Source organism: Coregonus lavaretus (genome assembly GCF_964263955.1).
Source record: "Coregonus lavaretus genome assembly, chromosome: 18".
Lineage (NCBI taxonomy): Eukaryota > Metazoa > Chordata > Actinopteri > Salmoniformes > Salmonidae > Coregonus > Coregonus lavaretus.
The window spans coordinates 31,809,475-31,834,494 of NC_140005.1; the positions used below are offsets into that span (position 1 = coordinate 31,809,475).

Here is a 25,020-nt window from a genome sequence, read left to right on the forward strand (position 1 = left end):
AACACTTGAGCATAATTTATTACACTTTTACAATATCACATTTCCATATTCCTTCAAGGCTAATAACACTACCGTAATTTCATGACATTCAATGATCAAACTATGGACGGTCAAGACCTCACAGCTAAAAGGTAATGAACATCTTTCAGCTCAATTGACAGGACATGTGAATGGACTACGGCTGGTATACATACACACACACACACACACTTCCCTTTTCACAATATTGCATTTTTCTCTTTATATACATGGGAAGAATGCGAGGGAGAAATTAGGGACTTATTTCAAAGTTAAAATAAAAAGGCTTTGACATTGCAAGCAAACACACCCTTCTCAAATTAGTCCAAGTCACCACTCAGAACAAGGCAGTCTCACAGGCAGTTTACCATCAGCAGATTCACATAACTATAGAACTGCTTCAAAAAGACACTGCATTCAACATCAGAAAAACACATAGCAACAGTACTGAACTGTTACATAGATGATCACTAAGTACTTCCAGTTGTGTAAAACTCCTGGTGGTATTGTATTCTCTCATAACAGTCCTATGCCACTAATCAATTTTTGTGTGCGAAAGACTGGGGGGGAAACAATTCCACTGTCGGCCTCTAAAAAAACAGAAAGACAGTCACATGACTCAAGGTTACACTTCATGAACCAGTCCCTGAGCACATCCTCAGTCGCTCACTACTAGCACAACAGGAAGTGAAGTGCCACACAGGAAGCAGGCAGAGAGAGTTTCTCCCCCGAAGAGGGAGAAAGAGATGGCTCAGATGACATCATGTGGAGAAGGGGACTGGTCGGGAGGCTGTTCGCTGTCTGGTGGAGGGGTTCCAGGGGGGAAACTGTCAGGGTGGGGCCTCATGGGAGGGTAGCCCATATGCAACGGAGGTGGAAATCGCCCAAACATTCCCGGGGGAGGTGGCCCTCGCACTTCAGGGGAAACAAGGGGGAAAGGTTTACATTTAGTCATTAACAGTATTGATGTAGTGAATGCGGTATAGAATGATAATCCTCATCTCCCACCCATAGTTTATGTTATTATTATTACATTAAAACATTCTGTAACACTACTTAAAACCTTCAGTTATAAATGCATTATAACTACAAAGCACATATGAGCCTTTAATGTGTAAAGGATACAGAGACTAATACTTACTGCCCATGGGGGGCCCTGCTGGACCTCGTGGGGGGAAGAAGTCTGGGGGTCCGTAAGGGCCTGGGGGGCCTCTGCGTGCAAAGTAAGGGTCCATGGGTGGGAGGGGACCCATACCAGGGGGTCCTAAGGGAGGAGGCCCCATCCTCATGTCTACATCAGGGGGCATTCTCATGTCTCTCAGATCTCCAGGTGCTGACAGGTGGGACTGAGGGAACACATTTCAAATACAGATGTAGGATCTTAATTTGATCACCCTGTTGCAGGAAAACTTTCAGGAAATTAAAAACTTGCAGTGTATTTGAGGTTTAGAAAGGCTTCTGAAGTTTGTAATTTCCACAAAAATGTCCATGAATTATAATCCATATAGTAATTCACATTTCCTGTAGCTGCAGGATTATTTCCCTGCTGTAGCAAACTGGCTCAAATTAAGACCCTACATCTGTACACATTTAGACAAAGATTGAACTGACATCACACTCTGAAATCCAAAAGGAAGAAGAAAGAAGGAAACTCAGTCGGGGTCTGATAGTCAAATACAAGTGCAATTGCAGAAAATCATCTGTGAAACTGTTAATTTTTCTCTCCGCCCCATGGCAGAATAAGTAGAATTGCAGCAAACCGCTGTTTTTCTATCCAGGGGGGGGATTTCTTTCACTTAGGGCCCCCAAATGGCTAGGACTGGCTCTGACTGCATGTGTGGGTATGAATGTGGGTACGCAGACCCGCGAGCCACTGCGGCCATAATGACGAGTTCAGACTTTTTGTAATCCCACACCCCCATCAAAGTTGCCCATCCCAGTAGTAGAACATTTTATTATCCCCAATGGGAAATTGGTTTTGCAGCAAAATATGTACCTATGTAATATGTAAAATATGTAAGCATTGTTGTTCACTAACTTACCCCAAGTAGGGAAAGGATGGCGGGGTTGAAAAGTAATAAAAGGGGAGTAATATATATATATATATATATATATAAAAACATGGGGGATTGGAAGTGATGCAGACAATTACATTGATGGAAATTACAATCTATCTGCAATATTAAAGGTGATCTACCCCCCCCCCCCCCAAAAAAAAGAGAAAAATATATATGTACCCATGGACAGAGAGAGAGAGAGCGAGAGACAGTACATGAATGGTCCAATGCATTGTTAATAGAAGGGTTAGAATACTTACATCTCTTTCATTTTCACCAGGACCCATGCTGTTTTCCATAAATGATGAGTCTGCAAGAACACAAGAAAAAACACACAGTAAGAACCTAGCTAGATCCACTTCAAGCTTTGGTGGGTTTATTTCATTCAATCCTTAAGAACTTGATGAAGAGGGTTCATTCATGCTCTTTAATGCTATTAGCTTAACTGTCAAAACAAGGGAGTTTCCACATTGGGCACAATCAGTGTTGTGATTAGTTACTTGAAAAAGTAATACATTACATATTACACATTACTTTGTGTTACTCTACCAAAGATAGGCTACTTAGTAACTCAAGTTTGATCACAAGTTTCTCCTTTCATCTGTGGCGCTGCTTTCCTGTGCTAGTCTACAAAAGCTGCTCTATCATATGGGCTGCTTACTTAGCCATATCTGCACACACAGTGCATTCGGAAAGTATTCAGACCCCTTGACTTTTCCCACATTGTTACGTTGCAGCCTTATTCTAAAACAAACTTCTTATTTTTTTAAATCCACTTATCAATCTACACACAATAACCCATAATGACAAAGCAAAAACAGTTTTTTGCATTTTTTGCCAAAAATAAATAAATACTGAAATATCACATTTACAGAAGTATTAAGACCCTTTACTCAGTACTTTGTTGAAGTACATTCGGCAGCGATTACAGCCTCAAGTCTTCTTAGGTATGACGCTACAAGCTTGGCACACATGTATTTGGGGAGTTTCTCCCGTTCTTCTCTGCAGATCCTCTCAAGCTCTGTCAGGTTGGATGGGGAGCGTCGCTGCACAGCTATTTTCAGGTCTCTCCAGAGATGTTCGATCGGGTTCAAGTCCGGGCTCTGGCTGGGCCACTCAAGGACATTCAGACTTGTACCGAAGCCACTCCTGCATTGTCTTGGCTGTGTGCTTAGGGTCGTTGTCCTCCCTGACCAAGGCCCTTCTCCCCCAATTGCTCAATTTAGCTGGGTGGCCAGCTCTAGGAAGAGTCTTGGTGGTTCCAAACTTCTTCCATTTAAGAGTGATGGAGGCCACTGTGTTCTTGGGGACCAAGAACCCAATTTGAAAAATGTACTTGTTACTTTACTCCGTTACTCATAAAGTAATCTGATTACGTAACCCCCAACACTGGGCAAACTATCCTGCTCATTCTCTACCTAACACTAGATAGTTCTTCAGAGGTATACTAATCATCTACACTCCTACTATTTATTCAGTGTGCTGCTGATGAAGGAGCTTGGTCTGAGTCACGTCCTGAAATGTATTTCATCACTTCAGTTACATACTCCCAAGCACTAAACATCCTTTTGAAGTTTATATGACAGAGTGGCTATGGTGCAGAGATACAGTATCAATCACTTTTTAAAAACTAATTATATGATGCTGTAATACAGAAAGAACAATGGTAAAAAGGAGGGTTCTCACCAGATTGATCTCCAGGGTGGGGCCCAAAGCTGTGGGGCTCAGCAGGACCGGGGCCCCTGGATGGGAGGGGGCCCATAGGCCCAAGGGGAAACGCTCCGGGCAGGGGTCTCCTGTAGAGAAGACCTGGGTCTCGATACATATACCCTTTATGAGCAGAGAGAGAGAGCACTGTTTCATCAGCCTTATTCAGACCAGCTGCGCTAAGGATGGGGATCACACAGTGGGGGATGAGAACAGAAATGTCCAAATCAAAACAACCACTCTGCTGTCCAAAGGGGACTGGAGCAAAAAATAGAAGCCTCTTTGCAGATCACGAAACAAAAAAAGAACAAACATACATTTAAATCATGATGCATTTAGTTAGTACACAACAAAACAGTGACAGTAGTAGAATGGGTATGATGGAATTGTCGTTGACTAATCAAAATACAGTGATGCCACATGCTAAATCGCTCCCCCATGATAACTGAACTAAATGGTTAAAAGGTTCCTAGTTCCAGTGAATTTTAGACATCTTAAACCAGGCGGAGGCCAGAGTTGGGAAGCAGCAGGGGCCCAGGGGAACAAGGCCAAAGTGAGTGTGGAGAAAACTCTGGAACAAACCAGTGGCGACTCAGGGTCTGACTCCTCAATGCAGCGGCCTGCAGTCTGTGTGGCCCTGCTGCGTGACTCAGAGGTGAGGCTGGAACCACTACAGCTGACCACATACACTACATGACCAAAAGTATGTGGACACCTCCTCATCGAACATCTCATTCCAAAACCATGGGCATTAATATAGAGTTGGTCCCCCCTTTGCAGCTATAACAGCCTCCACTCTTCTAGGAAGGCTTTCCACTATATGTTGGAACATTGCTGCGGGGACTTGCTTCCATTCAGCCACAAGAGCATTAGTGAGGTCGGGCACTGACATTGGGCGATTAGGCCCGCAGTCGGCGTTCCAATTCATCCCAAAGGTGTTCGATAGGGTTGAGGTCAGGGCTCTGTGCAGGCCAGTCAAGTTCTTCCACACCGATCTCAACAAACCATTTCTGTATGGATCTCGCTTTGTGCACGGGGGCATTGTCATGCTAAAACAGGAAAGGACCTTCCCCAAACTGTTGCCACAAAGTTGGAAGCACAGAATCGTCTAGAATGTCATTGTATGCTGTAGCGTTAAGATTTCCCTTCACTGGAAGGGGCCGAGCCCGAACCATGAAAAACATTCCCAGACCATTATTCCTCATCTTTACAGTTGGCACTATGCATTCGGGCAGGTAGCGTTGTAAAAAAAAAAAAAAAAACATTTAATGAAGCTCCCGACGAACAGTTCTTGTGCTGACGTTGCTTCCAGAGGCAGTTTGGAACTCGGTAGTGAGTGTTGCAACCGAGGACATATGATTTTTACACGCTGTGCGCTTCAGCACTCGGCGGTACCGTTTTGTGAGCTTGTGTGGCCTACCACTTCGCGGCTGAGCCGTTGTTGCTCCTAGACGTTTCCACTTCACAATAACAGCACTTACAGTTGACCGGGGCAGCTCTAGCAGGACAGAAATTTGACAAACTGACTTGTTGGAAAGGTGGCATCCTATGACGGTGCCATGTTGAAAGTCACTGAGCTCTTCAGTAAGGCCATTCTACTGCCAATGTTTGTCTATGGAGATGGCATGGCTGTGTGCTCAATTTTATACACCTGTCAACAACGGGTGTGGCTGAAATAGCTGAATCCATTCATTTGAAGGGGTGTCCACATACTTCTGTATATATAGTGTAGTAGTCATACACTCACTGACCACAACTAGGTCTGTACCTCAGACTGACAACAGTGATTTGAACCAATAAAGAGAATCTCAAACCTCTCACAGGGCCGGCTGACCACAACAGAGTACCACAATAGTAACCAACTGAGGGGAATTATTTAGTTGTGAACAAATCTCTGACAGTTGATTAACAAATATAACATTCTCACCCTATAACTAATTATATTTCTCTACAACCCAAAAGAAAGTCAGGACATCTTTACATAGCAAAAGATGGTAAAACATAATGAAGCAAATAAATAACGAACACACACTCTTTAGGACTGATACTGAATGCAAATAAGTATTTGTCACACACAATAACACAATATAGTAGACTAGAAGATTAAAACAGAAGAATAGAATAACTTCTGTCTGTAGTGATTGGAGGGGCTGCTGAGATAATTGGGGGGGGGGGGGGGGGGCGATAGCAGGTGGTCATCACCGTACCTGGAGGGGGTATAGGTGGGTCCCTGCGATCCCTTTCCCAGGAGGGAGATATCGAGCCACTGTCAGAGTGAGGACCACCACTCCGATCAGAGTCCACCCCACCAGGGGGATCTACCAGGCCTCGGGATACTGGTTATATATGAGTGTGAGAGAGTGAGAGTGAGAGAGAGAGAGAAAGAGCCAGCATAATGTCAATGAGTTCATGAAGCTAGGATGACAAGACCAGAATACATCATGTGCAAAGACAATGCTCCCTCTGTAGGCGATACAGCTGCACATCATTCCCCATCTTGCTGTGCATGCTCGCCGCCAAGGCAATTTAGACTATAAAGATAAGCTCTGTAACAGATGTGCCTACCTTCCAGTAAATTAAGATTTAGCACGTACTTGTATCAGGTGATTAAGAACAGATTTCAGCATTGCTTTACTCAATAACTTAATTAATTGACAGGAGATTCAATAATAATCTAAAGTGAATTAATTGACAGTAGGTTAAATAATAATCCATTTATCCTGCTGATTATTTTTCTTAATGGCATTTTCACCATGTCATGGCACATTCACTGAGGAGGGGGTTTGTACTGGAGAAGTCACCTCTGCCTCCCGGTCCCATGGGAGGGAAGTTTGGAGAGAGGTGTGGCGGGCCATCCATCAGGGTGGGCGGAGACAGGAAGGCTCTGTTCTCAGAGGCGGGGCGACCCAGGGGGGAGGGGCCATACGGTGACCTTTCACCTGCAGGACAGGGAGAGACAGAAAGTTCAAATATCAGAATAATGACCTATTCAACACCTAGTCCCTAGTACACGATAGGCACTCCTGTAGACCTGAGAGGATTGCATGGATATAATGTAAGTAGTTCTGTTAATAACTTCATCTTGCCTTTCGGATTGTCGCCATATTGCTTTCACCTATCCAATCCTCTCAATGTTGGGAGTAGGGGCTAGGGGGCGAGTTGGGAGTCAGCAGAGGATATCATTATAGTTAGGGTGATAGGAGGGTTATTATAGACTCACCTCTGAACGGTCTGCCCATGTTGTCCAGAGCATAGGGGCCTTTCTCCACCACATCCAGCTTGAACTGAGTATCAGTCAATCTGCATGGAGACACACCACAGCTGAAGAATACTTTCCACACTGCAGGGAAATACTATTTTGTAGCAACACATCCCATCAAGTCTGGTGAAACTGACTGCACTTCAATAGAAAAGTATTCTTTAGTACTTACTTCTGCCTGAGGTGTGCGTTCTCTCTTTTAATGTCAGCCAGGTCACGGTCGGCAGCTCGTGCTGCTAGCTACAATGCAGACAACAGAGATTACAGATGAGTCGCCAGGCTGAGGAAATCACATTTAAGCACCGATTCCGCATGTGTCTTTCTGCTGCTCATTAAGAAAAATGAGATGTGGGTCTTGGGGGTGTGGTTCGATGTGGGTGTGTTATGTTTGTATATCGTACCCTGGCAGTTACTGTTGTTTGTCCCTCTTGAGACACCATGGCAACAACATAGCCACTATCACTTCCTCAAAATAGTCTGAATTGATTGCACAATTTTACATCTACATTTTAGTCATTTAGCAGATGCTCTTATCCAGAGCGACTTACAGTTTAGTGAGTGCATACATTTTTCATACTGGCCCCCCGTGGGAAACTAACCCACAACCCTGGCGTTGCAAGCGCCATGCTCTACCAACTGAGCTACAGGAGGGCTGGTGTTTGGTGCAGTATTTCTCAATTATTTTTTTAACTAGTCAGTGCACTGCAGACAGTATGAGTACCGAGTCAGCTGCTGCTGGCTGCACTCAGGACTGATTTCTGAGAACATTTCTACAACTTCATCAGCAAGCTGTCAGCTTATCAAGTCACTGGCGAGTGGCGACGTGTGTGCTTCAGTGCCGTTTTATTTTTTTTACAATCTATTACCAGAGTTTGCGTCTGTCTGGCAGTGTTTCATAGCAAATTATGTTACAAAACAGGTCACGGCGGGTCACAAGATGCTCACGAATGGGTTTCGAATTTCTGAATATTGACAAGTGGCAGTTGGGATGCAAGTGTGCATCGTCTTAGTTCTCATTTTGCCCAAAACAGTGGCAGACTTGAGTGATCACTATCAAACACATCAGCAAGTGGCCACTCCATAAAGAGCTTAGGGGCCAAGCGTTCTTTCAACATAACATTGGCGACATGTTGTCTTATGTAAACATGCGCTGCGTAATTGGCAGGTCTGTCTCACTGTCTGGAGGTTCTGCGATTGGATAGAGCGCAATCAGCGCAGATGTTTATCCATGCATGACAACCTCCTTTGGCGTTACCATCTCGTGTTAGTGGGCATGGTTGTAATCCAAACCCAGCCCTTACGTAAATTGTGGCGACCTCAGTTACACAAATCTCACAAAACTCAGTTTTGGAATATACTGACTTTATAACCAAAATGATCGTACTTACACTTTAGTCAATTTTGGCACCGGAATAAACGTTTCTAATATCGATTCCACATAGGCTGTTTTCAACCAGAGATTCGTTCAATTGCTCTTTAACATGACTATGAGCTGAGGTGTGCTCCATAGTGTATGTATGTTACTACTACATACTTACCCAGTTATTGTGTGCCTTCTTTTCCTGGGAAGTTATCTGAAAGATGGAGGGAGAATGACATTTGTCATTGGCTATACATCAGATAATTGCATGTGGTGAATGTTTTCCCCCCTCTTCCAGTCTCTTACGACAGACTGTCAGATCTCCCACCTGGATTTTGTAGGCCTGGTTGGTCTTCTCCAGCTCATCCTCGAGGTCTTGTGCTCTTTGCCTTTGTGTGAAAGCAAAACAGCACCCTGACTCACAATACAAAACACCCTGCGAATATTTTGGACATGTGCAACTCTTCATGTTTCACAAAATGAATTGCATCTATTCGATTGACAGCAAGTGTACTGAAAGTATACATTTAATTTAAGGCCTGTATTAAAACACTGTAAACAAGAGACAGTTGATATCTGGAGTCAGGGATGGTGTGTGTGTGTGTGTGTGTGTGTGTGTCCAGTAGCCGACCTGTAGCTGCTGAGCTCCTCCACGGCCAGGCTGATGCTCCTGTCAGCCTTGGTCAGCTTCGCCTCCTTCTGCTGACGCTCCCTCTCCTCCACCGTCAGCAACCTGACACCAGGGAGAACACCCATTATATGCATACCACAGAGTGGAACAGCCATGATCAGACAAACATTACTAGGCCCTGTGCAGCTCAGTCGGTAGAGCATGGCGCTTGCAACGCCACAGGTCGTGGGTTCGATTCCCATTGGGGCCACCCATACGTAAAACGGCATGCACGCATGACTGTAAGTCGCTTTGGATAAAAGTGTCTGCTAAATGGCATATATTATTATATTACCAGGCATACAGCAGTTCATTAGCCCCACTCATTGAAGATAGTTTGGTTACACTTCATAATAACTTTCATAAATAAGCCATTATAAATGCATATAAATCCTTCATGGATGAAGCTGTGCATTTGGGTCAGCCACTCTAAGTCTCGTACAGTACCTGTGTAGTTTGAGTTCATTCTCCTGGTACATCTCCGTCATGATCTGCAGTTTCTGCTGGAGTTTCTGCACCTGGCCCGTGTACTTCTCACTCTCTGTCTGCAGAGAGTCCTTCTCATTCTCCAGTTTCTTAATCCGCTCTGCAACCCAAGAGTCAAGCTGGTGTTAAAAACTAGACATGATTTTCATTAAAAGTCAGAGGTTTAGGCCGGTTTCCTGGACACAGACGCATGTCCTTTTTAGTCCAGGAGTACAAGGCTTAATATGCGTCTGGGAAACCAACCCTTTGTGTCTGTTGTATCATGAAAACAGCAACTGAAGCTCATTTCAATACATTTATGTACATTATAAAATGAATGTTGTTTTATTCTCCACCGTGATAAGTTACTACTGAACAGCATCATACTCCGCTTACCTTGGAGATCCTCCTTGGCCTTGACTTCATCCGCTAGCTTGGCAAACACTCTGTCCTTGTCTTCATCCACCGACTTCAAGTCTGCATTCATCTAAAAAGAAAAAAAAACTAACATTTTCCATCTATCGCTGACAAGTTTTGTTCTTAAAACAGAATTTAATTTAAGTGAAGACATACCTTTGCCGCATGAATTAGTTTCTGTATTCTGTGTCGTTGATAGTTATCTGTGTATAAAGAATTAACAAAAAAAGTAACATCTGGGAAGACGCAGATATCCCACTCCCACTCAGTCAATATCCTGACTCAAATGTTTTTTTAAATCCCATATATGACCTTGCATAATAATACCAAGAGATGGTGAGCGAAAGCCAGTTGATCATACTTCATACCTACTGGCGGTTATAGCCTTATCTACCAGAACCTCACCTGGCCCCTCTCCATTTTCCTCCCCTCGTGTCCTGTTTATCTCCTCTCCGTTGGCTCCGTCCTCCAGCACTGAGTCCCAGTCCTTTATCTTCAACAGGCAGTCTGTCAGGGACTAATGGAGAAAGAGAGAAAAGGCTTTACCATTCAAATAACTATAGTTTTTCCCCCAAGGAAACTTATTTTGTTGAGTGGTACATACAGTTGAAGTCGGAAGTTTACATACACTTAGGTTGGAGTCATTAAAACTCGTTTTTCAACCACTCCACAAATTTCTTGTTAACAAACTATAGTTTTGGCAAGTCGGTTAGGACATCTATTTTGTGCATGACACAAGTAATTTTTCCAACAATTGTTTACAGACAGATTATTTGATTTATAATTCACTGTATCACAATTCCAGTGGGTCAGAAGTTTACATACACTAAGTTGACTGTGCCTTTAAACAGCTTGGAAAATTCCAGAAAATGATGTCATGGCTTTAGAAGCTTCTGATAGGCTAATTGACATCATTTGAGTCAATTGGAGGTGTACCTGTGGATGTATACAAACTCAGTGCCTCTTTGCTTGACATCATGGGAAAATCAAAATAAATCAGCTAAGACGTCAGAATAAAATGTGTAGACCTCCACAAGTCTGGTTCATCCTTGGGAGCAATTTCCAAACGCCTGAAGGTACCACGTTCATCTGTACAAACAATAATACGCAAGTATAAACACCATGGGACCACACAGCCGTCATACCGCTCAGGAAGGAGACTCGTTCTGTCTCCTAGAGATGAACGTACCTTAGTGCGAAAAGTGCAAATCATTCCCAGAACAACAGCAAAGGACCTTGTGAAGATGCTGGAGGAAACAGGTACAAAAGTATCTATATCCACAGTAAACCAGTCCTATATCGACATAACCTGAAAGGCCGCTCAGCAAGGAAGAAGCCACTGCTCCAAAACCGCCATTAAAAAAGCCAGACTACGGTTTGCAACTGCACATGGGGACAAAGATCGTACTTTTTGGAGAAATGTCCTCTGGTCTGATGAAACAAAAATAGAACTGTTTGGCCATAATGACCATTGTTATGTTTGGAGGAAAACGGGGGTTGCTTGCAAGCCGAAGAACACCATTCCAAACGTGAAGCACGGGGGTGGCAGCATCATGCTGTGGGGTTGCTTTGCTGCAGGAGGGACTGGTGCACTTCACAAAATAGATGGCATCATGAGGAAGGAAAATGATGTGGATATATTGAAGCAATATCTCAAGACATCAGTCAGGAAGTTAATGCTTGGTCGCAAATGGGTCTTCCAAATGGACAATGACCCCAAGCATACTTCCAAAGCTGTGGCAAAATGGCTTAAGGACAACAAAGTCAAGGTATTGGAGTGGCCATCACAAAGCCCTGACCTCAATCCTATAGAAAATTTGTGGGCAGAACTGAAAAAGCGTGTGCGAGCAAGGAGGCCTACAAACCTGACTCAGTTACACCAGCTCTGTCTGGAGGAATGGGACAAAATTCACCCAACTTATTGTGGGAAGCTTGTGGAAGGCTACGCGAAACGTTTGACCCAAGTTAAACAATTTAAAAGGCAATACACTCAATTAGTATTTGATAGCATGTAAACTTCTGACCCACTGGGAATGTAATGAAATAAATAAAAGCTGAAATAAATAATTCTCTACTATTATTCTGACATTTCACATTCTTAAAATAAAGTGGTGATCCTAACTGACCTAAGACTGGGAATTTTTACTAGGATTAAATGTCAGGAATTGTGAAAAACTGAGTTTAAATGTATTTGGCTAAGGTGTATGTAATTTATAATAAATAACAGGCAATAGAGGATTACCATTATGAACATAGCCTCAAACAGGCTGGGCCACTTAGGGTGTCACCTAACTCATTGTTGGTTGAAACCCTCAGTAATCTTCAAAGTGTGTGGTGACTGGGTTTTCCCAGTACAGGGCAGAATAGCAAAATGTTTGTTGTAGGCACACATCTTGCTGTATGTGGTTTTTGCCAGTGCAGTAATATGAATGCAAACCTTGATGCTCTCGTCTTTGGTGGCAGCATCCTGCACCATTCCAGTATAGGAGCTCTCACACATCCTCATCTCCTCTTCCAGTTCGCTCATCCGCTCCCCCCAGCCCTCTGCTTCCTGGACCAGCTGTGGGAAGAGGGGGAGAGGTTGAGGATCCCACCAGAATATAGGACACTTTCTGCTTTCTCTTCAGGACAACCCATGCAGGTTCTTTGTAACAACCGCAACCAAGGCTGATATGGAACTGGAGTATACAACAATATTAGTGACAAAGCCATTCATATACAGTGAGGGAAAAAAGTATTTCATCCCCTGCTGATTTTGTACGTTTGCCCACTGACAAAGAAATGATCAGTCTATACTTTTAATGGTAGGTTTATTTGAACAGTGAGAGACAGAATAACAACAACAAAATCCAGAAAAACGCATGTCAAAAATGTTATAAATTGATTTTTGTATTTTAATGAGGGAAATAAGTATTTGACCCCCTCTCAATCAGAAAGATTTCTGGCTCCCAGGTGTCTTTTATACAGGTAACGAGCTGAGATTAGGAGCACACACTTAAAGGGAGTGCTCCTAATCTCAGCTTGTTACCTGTATAAAAGACACCTGTCCATAGAAGCAATCAATCAGATTCCAAACTCTCCACCATGGACAAGACCAAAGAGCTCTCCAAGGATGTCAGGGACAAGATTGTAGACCTACACAAGGCAGGAATGGGCTACAAGACCATCGCCAAGCAGCTTGGTGAGAAGGTGACAACAGTTGGTGCGATTATTCGCAAATGGAAGAAACACAAAAGAACTGTCAATCTCCCTCGGCCTGGGGCTCCATGCAAGATCTCACCTCATGGAGTTGCAATGATCATGAGAACGGTGAGGAATCAGCCCAGAACTACACGGGAGGATCTTGTCAATGATCTCAAGGCAGCTGGGACCATAGTCACCAAGAAAACAATTGGTAACACACTACGCCGTGAAGGACTGAAATCCTGCAGCGCCCGCAAGGTCCCCCTGCTCAAGAAAGCACATATACAGGCCCGTCTGAAGTTTGCCAATGAACATCTGAATGATTCAGAGGAGAATTGGGTGACAGTGTTGTGGTCAGATGAGACCAAAATCGAGCTCTTTGGCATCAACTCAACTCGCCGTGTTTGGAGGAGGAGGAATGCTGCCTATGACCCCAAGAACACCATCCCCACTGTCAAACATGGAGGTGGAAACATTATGCTTTTTGGGGGGGGGGGGGGGGGGGGGTTCTGCTAAGGGGACAGGACAACTTCACCGCATCAAAGGGACGATGGACGGGGCCATGTACCGTCAAATCTTGGGTGAGAACCTCCTTCCCTCAGCCAGGGCATTGAAAATGGGTCGTGTATGGGTAGTCCAGCATGACAATGAGCCAAAACACACGACCAAGGCAACAAAGGAATGGCTCAAGAAGAAGCACATTAAGGTCCTGGAGTGGCCTAGCCAGTCTCCAGACCATAATCCCATAGAAAATCTGTGGAGGGAGCTGAAGGTTTGAGTTGCCAAACGTCAGCCTCGAAACCTTAATGACTTGGAGAAGATCTGCAAAGAGGAGTGGGACAAAATCCCTCCTGAGATGTGTGCAAACCTGGTGGCCAACTACAAGAAACGTCTGACCTCTGTGATTGCCAACAAGGATTTTGCCACCAAGTACTAACTCATGTTTTGCAGAGGGGTCAAATACTTATTTCCCTCATTAAAATGCAAATGAATTTATAACATTTTTGACATGCGTTTTTCTGGATTTTTTTGTTGTTATTCTGTCTCTCACTGTTCAAATAAACCTACCATTAAAATTATAGACTGATCATGTCTTTGTCAGTGGTCAAACGTACAAAATCAGCAGGGGATCAAATACTTTTTTCCCTCACTGTAGATATTAATGGCTCTGATTAGTGGGTACTGTATAGCTGTAAATGGACATCTTATAGGTCAGGTTACATACCTGCAAATTTTTCTCCTGGAGCAAGGCCTTCTCTTCTTTTGCTGCCTCCAGATTATTCTGATTCCTCTCACTGTTCATGTCATATATTTTCAGGGTTGTCTGTGCCTGAAAAGAGAGCAAAATGTGTTACATCTAACCTGGCTCTGAGTGTGTCGACATGATTAACATGCCAAACAGGAAGGAATTACAATTAACATGATGTTCATGATACATAACACTAATGGGGACTTGTGTCAGCGTCAGATTTTACCTGCTCTGTCTGGGACTTGAGGTCCCTGGTTTCTTCTTCTACGGTTTTCAAGGTTTCCTGCATATCTGCAATCTGTAAAATTGCACAAAACACCACATCTCAAAAAGAATTAACTGAAATATGAGAGCAAAGAGTGAAACAAAAAATAAAAGATGTCAACGCATAAACATCAAAACACAGCAAAAGGTGATGAGAAAAATGTCCAGTCCGAAGTCAAACTCACTGTCTTCTCCTGCTGCAACCTCCTCGCTCTCTGGATATTCAGGTCCTCCTTTAACTTTTCTATATCCTCTCCAAGCTGTGCATTTGACTGTTTCAGCCTCTGGGACATCACCTGAAGAGGAGACCATTAAAGGTTTACTCGGACTTGAAAGTCCTTTTATACCATTTGCCAGTGTAATTTAGAGGTGAAATATGGAAATGTTTATTCAGTATTGAGAACAATCATACTGTATAATTTGTGTGTCTTACCTCCAGATTCTCTCTCTCTGAAGCTTGAGCCAAAATACCACTATTCCACAAGGCAGAATCCAGTTTTTCATACTAAAAAGGTACATAAATAAACATAAACAAACAGTAGCAAAGGCATTCATAGCACACAGGTTCATACAAAACATGTAATTTCAGAAGGCAGTCAGTCAGTCAGATACACACACACTGCATTCTTTGACATAGGACTCACATTTTGTTGAACCTCACTCAAAGTCTTAAGGACTTTGCACTTTTCATCTAATAGTTCAGCCACCTTCTGGCCCATCCGCCTCTCTTTGCCTGAATACAGTCTGCTCTTTATCTGGAAACAAGAACAATTTAGTGAGCTTGGTCACTCCCTAATCAAAAGTAAGAATGCTGTTGTTCATCCCTATACTTTTTTGCTGGTATAATATCAGTCAGTCAACTTACACATTGGTAGAACCTGCAGCTGAACAATAGGAGGGTGCCTAACCCCAGTAAGGCAGTGACGATGACAGCTTCCCATGGCAGTCCATACAGGTCAGGACCTGGCCTTACGTCATCAGGAAGGGACGACACGACCTGGGTAGAAAATAAAATACTTACACTTCCATTCAAAAGTTTGGGATCACTTAGATATGTCCTTGCTTTCCATGAAAACATACATGAGTTTGAATAGGAAATATAGCAAAATGCATAGGAAATGTAGTCATTGACAAGGTTAGAAATAATGATTTTTAATAGAAATAATAATTGTGTCCTTCAAACTTTGCTTTCGTCAAAGAATCCTCCATTTGCAGCAATTACAGCCTTGCAGACCTTTGGCATTCTAGTTGTCAATTTGTTGATGTAATCTGAAGAGATTTCACCCCATGCTTCCTGAAGCACCTCCCACAAGTTTGATTGGCTTGATGGCACTTCTTACGTACCATACGGTCAAGCTACTCCCACAACAGCTCAATAGGGTTGAGGTCCGGTGACTGTGCTGGCCACTCCATTATAGACAGAATACAGCTGACTGCTTCTTCCCTAAATAGTTATTGCATAGTTTGGAGCTGTGCGTTGGGTCATTTTCCTGTTGTAGGAGGAAATTGGCTCCAATCAAGAGCCGTCCACAGGGTATGGCATGGCGTTGCAAAATGGAGTGATAGCCTTCCTTCTTCATGATCCCTTTCACTCTGTACAAATCTCCCACTTTACCAACACCAAAGCACCCCCAGACCATCACATTGCCTCCACCATGCTTGACAGATGGCATCAAACACTCGTCCAGCATATTTTCATTTGGTCTGAGTCTCACAAATGTTCTTCTTTGTGATCCAAACACAGGTGGTGAGGGTAGGCAACATCACCTCCGCCACACTGACCCTCAACATAGGGGCCCCACAGAGGTGTGCTTAGTCCCCTCCTGTACTCCCTGTTCAACCACGACTGCGTGGCCACGTACGACTCCAACACAATCATCAAGTTTGCTGACAACACGACGGTCGTAGGCCTGACCACCGGTGATGATGAGTCAGCCTACAGGGAGGAGGTCAGGGACCTGGCAGTGTAGTGCCAGAACAACAACCTATCCCTCAACCCCAGTAAGACCAAGGAGCCGATCGTGGACTACAGGAAACAGGAGGAGCGAGCACGCCCCCATCCACATCGACGGGGCCGCAGTGGAGCGGGTCAAGAGCTTCAAGTTCCTTGGTGTCCAAATCACTAAAGACTTAAAATGGTCCAAACACACGCGCGCATTCTCCCTCTCAGGAGATTGAAAAGGTTTGGCATGGGCCCTCAAAAAGTTCTACAGCTGTACCATTGAGAGCATTTTGACTGGCTGCATCACTACCTGGTATGGCAATAGCACTGCCCTCGATCGCATGGCGCACAGAGGGTGGTGCGGACAGCCCAGTACATCACTGGGGCCGAGCTCCCTGCCATCCAGGACATCGTTAAAGACTCCAACCACCCAAGCCATAGACTATTATCTCTGCTTCCGCACAGCAAGCGGTACCGGTGCATCAAGTCTGGCACCAACAGGCTCTTGAACAGCTTCTGTCCTCAAGCAATAAGACTGATAAATAGCTAACAAAATAGCTACACAGAGTATCTGAGTTAACCTTGTATCCTCACTGACCTTTTTATTTTTGCACTGTCTATGCACACTCACAGGGCCCACACACTCACTCGATCATCTGCTCACGCACACATAATATGCACATACACTTATACTGACTGTACACACACACACACACACTCACATACAAGCTGCTGCTACTCTGTTTATCTTATATCCTGATGCCTAGTCACCTTACCCGTATACATATCTACCTCCATCACTCCAGTATCCCTGCACATTGGAAATATGGTATTGGAACTGACCCTGTATATAGTATGCTAACTTACTTATTGTGTTCGTCATACCTCTTTTTTTTTTTTGTATTACATTGTTATTGATTATTGCATTGTTGTGGTGAGTTTGCAAGAAAGGCATTTCACTGTACTTGTGCATGTGACATTAAAACTTCAAACTAACTAGCCAGCTATGTAGCTACTTAGGGTGTTTTCACACTTTGTGAACTCAGTGCAGATCGCTTATTTTTTTGTTCCGAGTTCGGTTTGCTAGAATTCCGCGTTCCGGTTCACTTTTTTTAGGGCAATGTGAACACAAAGCTCTCCAGGTTCGCTTGTCATTATTCCCGCACCACACACATTTCTGCGCATCCTTGACAATCGCTAATCAATATATAATTGCAGCACGCTTTTTTTCCGCGAATCTGCACATCATCATCTTCTCTCTTTTGTGGCACCAATGTGAGGGTTTATGGCAGGAGGAACAGTGTTGCGTGAATAATTACTAGCGAACCTGGGGAGTTTTGCGTTCACATTGCCCTAAAAAGGGAACCGTACCTCTGAATTCAAGCGAACCGAACTCAGACCACCTCTCGAGATGGTCTCAGTTCAGTTCGGTTCGCTTCTGGGGCTCTTTTGAGGGGTCTGAGTCTGAATTAAGCGAACCGCACGGAGTTCACAAAAATTGGCTTAAAAGGACCAAGAAGTGTGAAAACACCCTTAAATTAGGATACAACTGTTGCTTACGTTAGTTAGCTGACTAAATTAGCTAACATTAGCTTAGTTACGTTATCTTACCAGGAAACAGTGTTCTCGTGGTCAACGAGACACTAGCTAGCTAGTTAACTAAACAATATAGATAAGCCATATCTGACAGTCCTACACATTGAATTAACACAAATTACAAAATTGGCTAGCTAGATACACCAGTTGATGTTTTTAGCATTGACGAGTCCAAGCTAGCTAGCTAGCATGCTAATTTGATTTGACACTCACATCTCTCACTTTCTCCACGGCTAGAGTGTAATAGGTCCTTGCTGTCATTTTATAATCAGCCACTTGGGTAGCAACTGCCTCACCACTTGATTGATCTTCCATTTGTCGAATATTTCATTGAAATATTATTTCCAGGATTAGGTTAACATTGAAAAAAACGAATGCCCAGCTGTCACTTTGAAGTATCGGTGGCAACATGAAGCTGGAGAGTTGGGACACGTCATGACGCTCAAACGTACGGAGGTTGATGCTATTTTATGCACCCAGAACTCGCTAAAACGACTCACTTTCGTTTATATTTTCCTAAAACAAATATTGGTTGATTTATATAATTCTAATCCTACACAATCTTATCTTATTTGACTTTTCACTCAAAAGGAGTATTGGTAAACGTTACAACGCCCCCACTTCCTGCTTTAATGTTGAGTTGGTATATTCTCAACGTCACCAATTGTTGAACTATCCATGCTATGTGGGATCCTTTGGACGCCCCTACCCCATGACGTTGACATTTTAAATTGTTAGGGTTAGAGTAGAGGTTAAGGTTAGGGTTAGTATTTAGTCTATGGACGTCCCAAGGATTCTTAATAGCACACACTGGGAACGCCACACCGGGGCGCATTTAAAGTGACACCAGAGAGGAAGAGGCGAAACAAGAGGTGTTACTCAGCCCAAAATCTGTCCACGAAAATAATGCACGAAGTGTAAGAATTTTTGTATGGAGGTCAATGAGAGAGTGTCTAATTTGGTCAACAAAAAATGTAATTGCTAATTTGCTATGTGAGGCTTCGTGGTTAGTTTGTTACAAATGCACTGATATAAGTGGAGGCACCTGGCATTTTGGCATCTTTGAAAAAAACGACTTTATATCGGGGTTGTCCCTGTTGTAATAGAGATAGATAGAGGACTCATCAAATAACATGTTATTGGTCTGGTACACATTTTGCAGATGTTATTGCAGGTGCTTATCATGGATATAACCTGTTTTAGCATGGACATAACCCTTTTTAGCATGGACACTGCCATTGAGGGTTCCACCATTTTAAAGTAGTCAACTGGATGGGGATTCCTATGAATTGGGAGCAATCAGCCAATGAAGAAGAAGAAAATTGAATACTTTAAAATGGAGATAGCCTCAATGGCGCTGCCCATGCTGTCACAGATGCTATAATGTCACAGATACAAAGATGAGTCCTCTACCTATCTCTATGGCCTGTTGTTCACATGCATATCTGCCCTATCATTGGCTAAAATGGTCCCACCTGATCTCTCCTTCCGCCTGCCTTCCATCTTTGAGGACATGTATTTCCATTGTTAGAGCAGGTCAATATAATAGGCAATCTTTGGTGACACTCAAACTGATGAAACCTGAATGAAACAAATGCAAATTGTGGTACCCTACAAAATGTTTTGAAAACAACACATATCCAACCTCTATACCTATTCTCAAATAATCTATAAACATGGAATAAGTGACCTTTCCCTCCAGCTGAGACTAATTGTCACCAAAGTCCCTCTGCTGTCACCTGCCCTGCCCTATCAGAGTAGGCCCAGAAGTTGTTGTTGGTTGGGTGTTCACCTTTCAGCTAACTTTTCAGTGCATGTCCAAAACACTACTTCTCACTCACCTGGTCAACATCCTGAACCTCCATCTCTATTCTCAATATAAAATGCTCATGTTATTGCACTACCACAGTGCAGTGAATAGCTTAGTCACCAAAGCCAACTCCTCAAAGTGTTGGGTGATGACAGTGACAGATGACATGTTGCATACCAGAGAAACATACCAGAGGTTTTAAAGGACCAGCTTCTTCAGCTATCAGGTCAATTAATAGTGTATTGTGTGTATTGTGCTGTTATGTCAAATTCAAATGCCACAACCAAAGTTCCCTCTTGGAAGAATTAAGCTAGTCTATTCTATTGATGATGAAGAGGGGGCATTCATATTGACACATCCACAGTGTAGTCCAATCCTTTTAAATGTGGTCTCATTACATCTCAATAGATGACAAAGGGGTATACTTAAAAACAGTCATGTAAACATTCTTACCTGTACAGTGAGCCATTTCAGAAGCGCCTTAACTGTCTGCATATGAGCAATAATATCACCAGTGACTTGACATGCAGAAGTCAAAAGATATTCCACCACTGCAGGCTTATCTTTAACTCCCTCCCTGGTTTGCCCATCCATCTGCCAGTCTGAATGGCCCACCTCAGTAGAGATATCTTCTCCTTTCAGGTTGGTTAGGTCTTTGTTTTCCTTGCGAGTAAAACAATCGTCATTGACGCAGATTGTCTTGTCTGTATCTGCAGGAGAACATATTGTATTATGACACCATATCATTCTTAAAACATGAAGACATTGTCAATAAATGTTGGCAGATTTAGCACACTTCTAACAATGACCAAATGCAAAAACTTTGACAAAATATGCTAACCTTTCCTATATTGACATGCAAGAGACATGCGAACAAAATCAATAAACGTTTCTCATACTACTTTAGTAGTACCTTGATTTTCTTTCATACTGACAGTTGCTTTCAATGGTAGGAATCTTTTTTAAATGTTTGACAAGAGTATTTCTAGTTTTTGTAGTGACATGCGTTTTGTGGATTTGTCTTCATCCTCCAGAAATCCACCAGATGGAGCTTTTGTCTCATCCATGTGATACTGCAGGAGCCTCTCAAAGTCTGACATTATAGCAAGGTCATTATCACCATCTTGGCCCTAATTCAAAGTCTGTGAGCGTCCTAGGCTGTAGTCAAGCCACAGGAGTTTGTGCTTCCCAAACAAATCCAACAAAGTAGTTATCTCATCTGCACTTTTCAATATTCTTGTATTCTTTCAGAAATGTTGTAGCTCTGTGAGAGTCCTCTATTGAAGGTGACTGAGACTGTGGTTCTGGTTCATGGAGGTCCAAGTCAAGTATTTCCTGGCTACTGACTGATGAGATGTGATTACTGTCATCCATCTGATTCCTGTCTTCTAGTGGCAGATTATTGTCCTCAATTGCTGTCGTCTGGTCATGCATCATCCTGGATCTATCCTTCAGGACGTTTTCCTCGTCACTGTCTTTTTTAGATTCATTGGACTCCCCTTGTTCATGAATGAAATCTTCCACTGACAAGTTTTCTGTATCTGCCTCCTCAAGGATTGCTGTATGTCTTTGTTCACTTCCTGTTACTGTCTCAGGGGGAACTAGCTCTGAGCTGTCAGGATAACTTTTGATGTTAGCATCATGTCTGGAACGGCTCTGTGTTTCATCATTCTCAAAGACATGTGTAGGGAGAGTAGCTTGACCCCCATTGTCTTGCTCAACTTCAACTATTTTCCCTGGTTCTATCCACTCTGTCTCAGTAACTTCAATATTTGAACCTATCTCAGATGCTTTGCCCACTATATTACTTTCCCCATCATCATTGGCTTTATCAGATAAAAGTTTGTTACTTGTAGTGTCATCATTTAGTATAGTTGAGTCTAACACTGGGTCATAGGTAATGTTTATCAACCCTACTTTATCTATGGGATCGGCCTCAATGTGCCAATCCTTGGAATGATCAGAGGGAAGAAATTCCTCTTGATCAACAACTTCCATTACATTGGAATTACTTCCCTCATAGTTAGAAGAGAACGAGTCTTTCAGCGAAACGGAATCTTTGTCGATATCTTCAACATGAACATTCTTATCTGGTGCCTCGAATGTATTCTCATTCTTATCCTTACTTTCCCCCTCCTCACATGAGGTAATCAAATTATGTCCTTCCTCTCCTGAGACATTTTCAGTGACAGGTTCAGCTAGGGATAGATTCAGGATAGGTTCAGCTATTTCAGCCTCCTGAGCATCATGCAGATAGGGGTCAGGTGTCTGTGTGATCGTCCCCAGGACTGAAGCATCATCAGTTGCTGGCGGGTTTGTCTGATTATCACTGTCCTCTTCTGCCTGGCTCTGAGACACTAGAATACTGTCCTCTCCTGTCTGATTGGATGAGACCACTTCAATACCTGTACTGTCAATGTCCTCCACCTTAGCATGCATTACAGACATGTCCTCCGATACATCAGGTAGCTCCTCTGTCAGTATTTCTGCTTTTGTCTGAATAAGAGTCAAATCAGATAGATTTGGAATCCCTGAGCCTTCTAAAGCGTCCCGACCAACTGAATGATCAGTCTCAACATCATCCAGGCTATTTTCAGAGACGTCAGCAGCAGGACTCTCTTGATGGTGATTAGAGGCATCTTCATCACATGAATGCAAAAGCCCATTGAGGAGCACAGTTGATTTTTGCATGTCCTCATTGTCCGACACTAATTGGTTTGGCTCTATATCTCCATGGGAACTGAAAAGTTCATTAGTGGTGGTGACATCATCTAACTCTAATCTACCTGCAAAGTTATGCTCATCATTTTCATTGATCTCAGCAATAGCTTTTTCAGGATCAACTTCAAGATTCAGTATTCCAGTTGTGTTCTGTAATTGAGGGTCGTGGGACAATGAAATATTCTTGCTAGTGTCAAGTAGCTGTTTGAATGCCTCCTGTATTTCATTAGCACTCTGAACCTTACCTAGATCTAATCGAGGGGGATGTGGAGCCTCATTGCTGTCATTACCATCATTATCATCCTTCCTCCCTACAGATACCTCAGAAGAATCATATGGGATAGCCGTCTGAGGAGTAGGGGAGATCTCTCTATTGGCATCTGCGTCTGCCGGTTTTATATCTGTTACCTCATCACTTGGAGCATTTTTATCATCGGTATCTGCCTGAAACAGTGATGCCAGAGTGTCAAACATGGACGAGAACACAGGCTGAGACTCTGTTTCTGACTGAAGGCTGATATCTTTAGACTCTTTATCCTTGTCTATAACTGTATCCTCCTCCTCCTCTTCATTATCCTGTTCCCCATAAAGGCCTGCAATATTATTATAGATGCTGCCATACCACCCTGCATCTTCCTCTTTTCTAAATTCGCCATATTTGGTGATTTCTTCCTGATGGTCTTCTTGACCGTCGTCATAATCCCCAACAGGTTTTGAGGGGTGTGTGTCTGTTCTCTCTGTCTCCTTACCAGTGTCATCATCTCTGTGGTGCTCTGTTTCTTTTATTTGCTCCACTGTAGCATCATGATGAGACTGACTTAAGTCAAGGTCATGTGGGTCTGTTGTACCTGTCATTTCTTCTGGATCGATGTTTTCCTCTCTGCCTGCTGCTGGTACTCTCTCTTCAACTTTATTCTGATTAGACTGACCAAAATTTAAGACATCTCTAATGCCAATATTCAACCAGTAGTTAGAAGGTGGGGGTTGCTCTTCCACTTCCTTTTCAATGGGCTTCTCCTCTGGAGCTTTTTCACCAAAACTGAAGACACTAGTCAGTCCATCTCCAAATCAGACAGACTTTTCAGTCTGTTCCGTCTCTTCCTCAAATTGGTTCCCATCAATGTCCAAAGCAAGTTTCCTGCTCCTGAAAGACTGTTCTGGGTTGTCTTCTTTGGGATCATCAGGGCTTTCACCACCTAAACCAAGGCATCCAGTTACTGTAGTCAATCCACTGAGACCCACCTTGTTTGCTAGGTGCAGGTTTGGTATCCTCTGAGAAGTCTTCCATTCCGGCCTGATTGGCATCTTTGTTTCCTGTTTCATCAGTTTCCTGTTTCCTGTTTTCAATGTTTGGACACAAAGGCATCTTTGGAAGTTTTAGATTTTTGAGCATTATTGGTGGCGATCTCTTGAAATTCTGAAACTATATAATCTTCATTGTCCCACTCACTGGAGTCATTATCAATTAATATGCCATACTCATCAATGCAGAAGAAATCATGTTTCTGAAAGGAACAGAAGAATAGCTTTAACAGAATGTCTTTAACAGCAAGGTTTACAGCACCGATTATTCACCCTTTAATGCACATATATTTTCAGTACACAAATACATTCCCAAAACTAAAATGCATAGAGTACTGCTGTGTATAGATTACCTGTGTGGCTACTTCTTTCTCTGTGTTTGCATAAATTTCATCAACTTTCACAGCATATTTTGTGAAATACCCAAATCGTCTGTCAATCTGAAATACAGTATAGGGTACAAACATTATTGTATATTTCTGGCCCTGACCCGACTCAGCAAGCCTATGAAAAGTCACATAAGGTAATCATAGGAATTTTTACTTTACAGGATAGGATAGAAAAAACGAATTTGTTATACGTGCTGCATATTTCTTTTTTCTCTTGTTGTGTACTTACTTTCACACTCGGAGTCTCCACACATTTTGAAGTCAGACAACAATCCCCAAGTTAGAGTTGGAAAAATGTAAATAGTAAATGTCCAAAGGTATATCATTGAAATAGCCATATTGATGTTGGAAAGTCCAGTCATGTAAAATGGTCCATATACTAAAACCTGACTAAAACAGTGCTTGAGGTGAACAGTCAGGTTGCATTGAATTCCATAGTGTCAAATGGACATTGCCTTCAAGCTGTTGCTGTCACATCTCAACAAGTATGGACGTTTCAATAGCTAAATGAGGGATTCAAGATACAATGTAACTGAGGGGTAATGATTAACTTGGTGCACTTGTAACAAGATACCAATTTAATTTATCAAGAGCTGATCAATAAGAAACAC

At 42.9% G+C, this 25,020-nt stretch overlaps 1 protein-coding gene across 6 annotated transcripts; it reads right to left on the minus strand.

Annotated features, from left to right (window-relative positions):
* Nucleotides 1-24,876, minus strand: LOC311145713 (melanoma inhibitory activity protein 2-like). Of its 6 annotated transcripts, none has more exons than XR_014614624.1 (26): nucleotides 24,639-24,876; nucleotides 24,374-24,460; nucleotides 23,961-24,223; nucleotides 20,451-20,707; nucleotides 15,515-15,646; nucleotides 15,294-15,404; nucleotides 15,083-15,154; nucleotides 14,835-14,945; nucleotides 14,612-14,683; nucleotides 14,362-14,466; nucleotides 12,391-12,513; nucleotides 10,359-10,470; nucleotides 10,110-10,156; nucleotides 9,933-10,023; nucleotides 9,519-9,657; nucleotides 9,033-9,134; nucleotides 8,730-8,790; nucleotides 8,580-8,615; nucleotides 7,214-7,281; nucleotides 7,003-7,082; nucleotides 6,535-6,721; nucleotides 5,990-6,118; nucleotides 3,762-3,905; nucleotides 2,336-2,385; nucleotides 1,160-1,364; nucleotides 1-933 (listed from the first exon to the last, which is right to left on the minus strand). XR_014614624.1 is itself a non-coding variant. In XM_084181987.1 (26 exons), the coding sequence occupies exons 3-26, from the start codon at nucleotides 24,109-24,111 to the stop codon at nucleotides 770-772; spliced, it is 2,538 nt and encodes an 845-aa protein (XP_084038113.1). In that variant the 5' UTR covers nucleotides 24,112-24,223; nucleotides 24,374-24,460; nucleotides 24,639-24,876; the 3' UTR covers nucleotides 1-769. The 6 variants fall into 6 exon arrangements, 5 of the variants coding, with proteins under 5 accessions (XP_084038113.1, XP_084038110.1, XP_084038112.1 ...); XM_084181987.1 differs by having other exon boundaries at nucleotides 6,584-6,721; nucleotides 20,613-20,707; XM_084181984.1 differs by having other exon boundaries at nucleotides 6,584-6,721.
* Between the last annotated feature and the right edge of the window lie 144 nt (nucleotides 24,877-25,020).